The 4,296-nt window shown below is 41.2% G+C and overlaps 1 protein-coding gene across 1 annotated transcript; it reads left to right on the plus strand.

Moving 5' to 3' along the window:
• Window positions 1-481: 481 nt before the first annotated feature.
• LOC148021925 (cytokinin riboside 5'-monophosphate phosphoribohydrolase LOG1-like) lies at window positions 482-3,513 on the plus strand. The gene is made up of 7 exons (XM_087697462.1): window positions 482-758; window positions 1,396-1,493; window positions 1,614-1,644; window positions 1,865-1,964; window positions 2,338-2,408; window positions 2,549-2,692; window positions 2,902-3,513. Exons 1-7 carry the CDS (start codon window positions 492-494, stop codon window positions 3,007-3,009), a joined length of 819 nt encoding a protein of 272 aa, XP_087553588.1. The 5' UTR covers window positions 482-491; the 3' UTR covers window positions 3,010-3,513.
• The last annotated feature ends 783 nt before the right edge of the window (window positions 3,514-4,296 follow it).

The raw sequence follows: 4,296 nt of genomic DNA on the forward strand, positions 1-4,296 counted from the left end.
TGTGTTTCATGCACTGCAGCTTGGATTTGTGTATCTTATCCGGTAGAGGCTACACTATATTGATCAGTCACTCTCTCCATCCATCAATCACAGCAGCAATCAATCAGTCAAGTTGTAACAAAAAGAAAAGCAGAATATCCTTATAATGGGGAGGTAGAAGGGGGGTTGAATAGGAAGGCGCACCTGGATGGGGTTAAGGTGAACTTTGGTAGATTCTCTCTCTCTCTCTCTCTCTTTCTCTCTCTCTGTCTCTCTCTCACAGTTGGATGCGGAAAGGCTCTTGTGATTGATTGATTGGGATGATCATGAAACATGTCATGGCTATGGCGGAGGGGTACAAAAGAGAAGGGTACCTACTTTGTACTCGAGGAAAGGGTCCCATGAAAAGGCTACGGATTAATACGCTGCTATCTCGCCTTTTGCTTTTGCCAAAGGTTTTGGGGCATGGCATCCTTTAAATAGGCCAAGGCAGTGGACGTCTCCGCAGCTGCATGTGCGGACGCAATTTATATTTAATCACATCATCAAGCTTGTGCTTGGGATTTAACCGTTTCTGCTCGCGCTTAATCAAATTATTAGCAGCAATCGAATTACGAGAGAATCGAATTAGTACCAAGGTTAGCAGAATATATAGCTGTTTTGTGAGCATGGATCACGCAAGGAAGTCCAAATTCCGAAGGATCTGCGTCTTCTGTGGGAGCAGCAGCGGCAACAAACGAGTCTTCAGCGATGCGGCCCTCGACCTGGGCAGGGAGCTGGTAAATTTCCTTTATCTTGCAAAACAAGAATGTATGTGTCTGTCTTTCGTATCTTATAAATTAGTCTAGTTAGTAAAATTAGTTTCTTCATTCCGTATACTTATCAATGTTTCACGGCTGCCTTTGTTGTATAAAACCGTAGATGTTGGATCTCTCACAATATGATTCTATGAAAGCTGGGTATCTATCTGTATGCGTTTGTTATACGTGCATGCATGGGTTCGTCTCGCACGTGTGAAATGATCGGTGTGCTCACGTACTTCTGCATATAGCTGGTTAATTTCTGTACAGACATGCATTTTGTATATAAGGAGGAGTGCTGCGGCGCCAGCGGCCGGAGCATTGCCGCGAGAGAGAGAGAGAGCGCCTTCATCGATTCTCTGCATGAGTTTAAAGGAAGGCAATTAACTTAATTAAATCTCAATCCAGTTCAGTGAAAAGCTTGAACAAGCAAGGCAATTAACCGTCACCTCATAAGCATGCCCTGTCAATTAGCAGTGCTACACAAGAGAGAGGTTCTCGAGTGTGCGTGAGACGCGAGAGAGAGAGAGAGAGAGAGAGAGAGAGAGAGAGAGAGAGAGAGGTAGAATCAATCCATGTTTTGAAAGGCATGCATAATTTGATTAAAAAAAATCAGGTGTCCAAGAAGATCAACCTCATCTACGGAGGCGGGAGCGTGGGCCTGATGGGCCTGGTCGCAAAGACTGTGCACGACGGCGGATGCAACGTGGTGGGGTAATAACCGTCTTCTAATCATTATAATTCCATTAATCCCAGTTAATTTGTTTATGCTATATTGATGCCGCCCGATTATTTAATCTCCGCATTAATACCACATTCTCTGTGATCATCCAGGGTGATTCCGAGGGCGCTGATGCCTCGCGAGGTACGTAACTTAATCGATCAAGGAGACACAGTAGAATGATATATTTATTAAACATACAAACAAGGAAAAAATCAATATGTAGCAATCAATCGGGATTCGGTGCCTTCCATCATCATCACAAATATCAGCAATTACCGAAAGAGGACGTAGTTGCAGGGTAGCGGAATTATACTTTGATAAGCATGTGTCGTGTGAGAATGATGAATAAAATCAAATGCAGATATCGGGACAAACCTTTGGTGAGGTGAAGGTGGTGACCAACATGCATGAGCGCAAGGCAGAGATGGCTCGTCAGGCGGATGCCTTCATCGCTCTTCCAGGTTAATTTTTTTCCTACATCTCTTACTCACTCCACATTGACATCTTATGCTTGTTTACACCACTCATTTCTGACGCCTTTTGTCAATGCCTACATTAATGATGGCCCATGCATGTGTGCCTATCTACTAATAAAATGGGACATTTTTTAATTAAATGCTTATCCCTTTAGATATAGAGATGCCTTTAATTAGAATCGCCTACAGCGAAAGTGTTCGGCAAATGACTTAAAAAACGTATTTGATTGAACTTTACGTATATATGAGCGGCCCTTCGATCGGGGGCAATCTTAAGTAATCCATCGCAAAGGTTAAAGTAATTCTAAAACTTTGGCATAAATCTTAGACCTTATTCTAGAAATAATCACTTGAGCAGGTGGTTATGGCACCTTGGAGGAGCTTCTTGAGATGATAACATGGGCTCAACTTGGAATCCATGATAAGCCAGTAAGTATAGCATATCCCGGTCTCATCCACTACATCGCATATAATATCGCATCTAATATCGCATCCTGTAATCATTTTTAACATTTCAAGCATCCGATATGCGGTATACTCATACGACCTGCGCCGTTTGCTAAAAACAGGTAGGACTTTTGAATGTGGATGGTTATTACAAGCCATTGCTGGAGCTTTTCGACAAGTGTGCTGACGAAGGGTTCATCAAACCATCGGCTAAAGGCATTTTTGTGCACGGCTCGAACGCCAGAGAAGTCATAAGAAAGATGGAGGTTGCGATGACATGCAATATATTTCACGTTTGATTGGATACTGCATCGATAGTAGATTAATGGGTGGCATCAGGAGTGTTTACATAATTCCATGATGATTGATGTGTGCGCGCGTGATTGGATACTGCATCGATAGCTGTAGATTAATGGGTGGCATCAGAAGTGTTTACATAATTCCATGATGATTGATGTGTGCGCGCGTGATGCAGGAGTTCGTTCCACGACATGAGAGGGTGATTCCAAGGCAGAGTTGGGAGGTGGGCTATTCCACGACAACATCCAGTACTCGGCCCTTCCAACATCACAACCAACTATAATACCAGCTCCCAGCACCTCCCCTCGGCCATCACCCACAATTAGCGGCGCGCCAGCTGCTCTAGTGATTTGCATGAGCTCCACACATTCCCTACCTTACTACTCTAGTCGCGCAACATTTCCAATTGTTCCATTGCTTGGCTTCAAACTATAGTAAATTACTAACTTTCTTATGCAAGGCTCGAGCTCTCATGTAGATATGAGATCCGCCATCCCTATTCCATAAACAATTATTTGTAAAAAGCACATCAATAATCTCACACTATCATGGCACACATGGAGGATGCATTACCACTTAGAGATCCACACACAACCTATAAGGTTATCATGGCACACATGGAGGATGCATTGATTTTTTTGTGCATCTGCATTCAATAAACATTGTGATTGTATATCTTGCTTGATGAACCAAGAATTTGAATCGTTGATTTGGGAAACCTGTGTATTCAGGTAGCTACCGGTTCTTTGGAATTTGACACCAAGGACCTTCATGTTACACGAGCATATTAATCTTTTCCCTCAAATATATTTACACTCATTTACATATAATCGTTGGTTAATTATCATATGTTGTTGACAAGTCAAGCCTATGAAACTAAACCCATATCGATTCACAAGAGACTAAACAACTAGGAAAGGTTAGTTAACCAAGACTTTTTAAGAAAGTGAATCACTAAATAGGAATATTATTCCAGCATTAATGTTTAAAATTGAATGTGGAAATACTATGGTTTGATGAAAGACGTAGTCATTGCAAATGTAATATTTGCTTAATTTTGTTCAACATATTTGAATTAGTTATTTTTATAGGTCATCACCTTTAACATTTTTGTTTGGAGTTATAATTGATAGAGTGATGTAACTTATGCAAGAGGTTGTAGCTAGATTGAATGGAGCATATGCATTTGTGCACATCAAATTATCTCAATTAATTATATATGACTAAGTTCATCATATGTACATATTTTGAGACCATTTTCATGTATAATTTTGAAAATGTCAATTCCATTTTTCCAAATTCAAAAAAGCGAGCCAAGGTGACTCCTTTAGAGCTTATGTTGATAGATCAAGAGGGTAATGCACCTCTATATCTTGAATACTAACTCCTCTTTACACTATACAAAACTCATGATGCTAGGGTCTTATCTTGAGTTCCTATGTATGCACCATCAAGTTCTAGATCCTCAACAAGTAGTGGCTCCTCCTACTGGCCAAACTTAGGAACACCAGCTAGCAATGCTGAGCACACTCAAGCATCCTAGGAAAAGCAAGTTCTCATTAACCCCTAG

The sequence above is a fragment of the Lygodium microphyllum genome, chromosome 17 (assembly GCF_053477565.2).
Source record: "Lygodium microphyllum isolate KBCC chromosome 17, Lygodium_microphyllum_v1.1.10, whole genome shotgun sequence".
Classification (NCBI taxonomy): domain Eukaryota; kingdom Viridiplantae; phylum Streptophyta; class Polypodiopsida; order Schizaeales; family Lygodiaceae; genus Lygodium; species Lygodium microphyllum.

Excerpts from the sequence above, each read along its gene's own strand:
- LOC148021925 (XM_087697462.1), top strand. The coding sequence starts at position 492 with ATGTGCGGACGCAATTTATATTTAATCACATCATCAAGCTTGTGCTTG. Across the intron at positions 1,494-1,613 it reads GGCGGATGCAACGTGGTGGG|GGTGATTCCGAGGGCGCTGA; the intron begins GTAATAACCGTC and ends GTGATCATCCAG. Across the intron at positions 1,965-2,337 it reads TGCCTTCATCGCTCTTCCAG|GTGGTTATGGCACCTTGGAG; the intron begins GTTAATTTTTTT and ends TCACTTGAGCAG.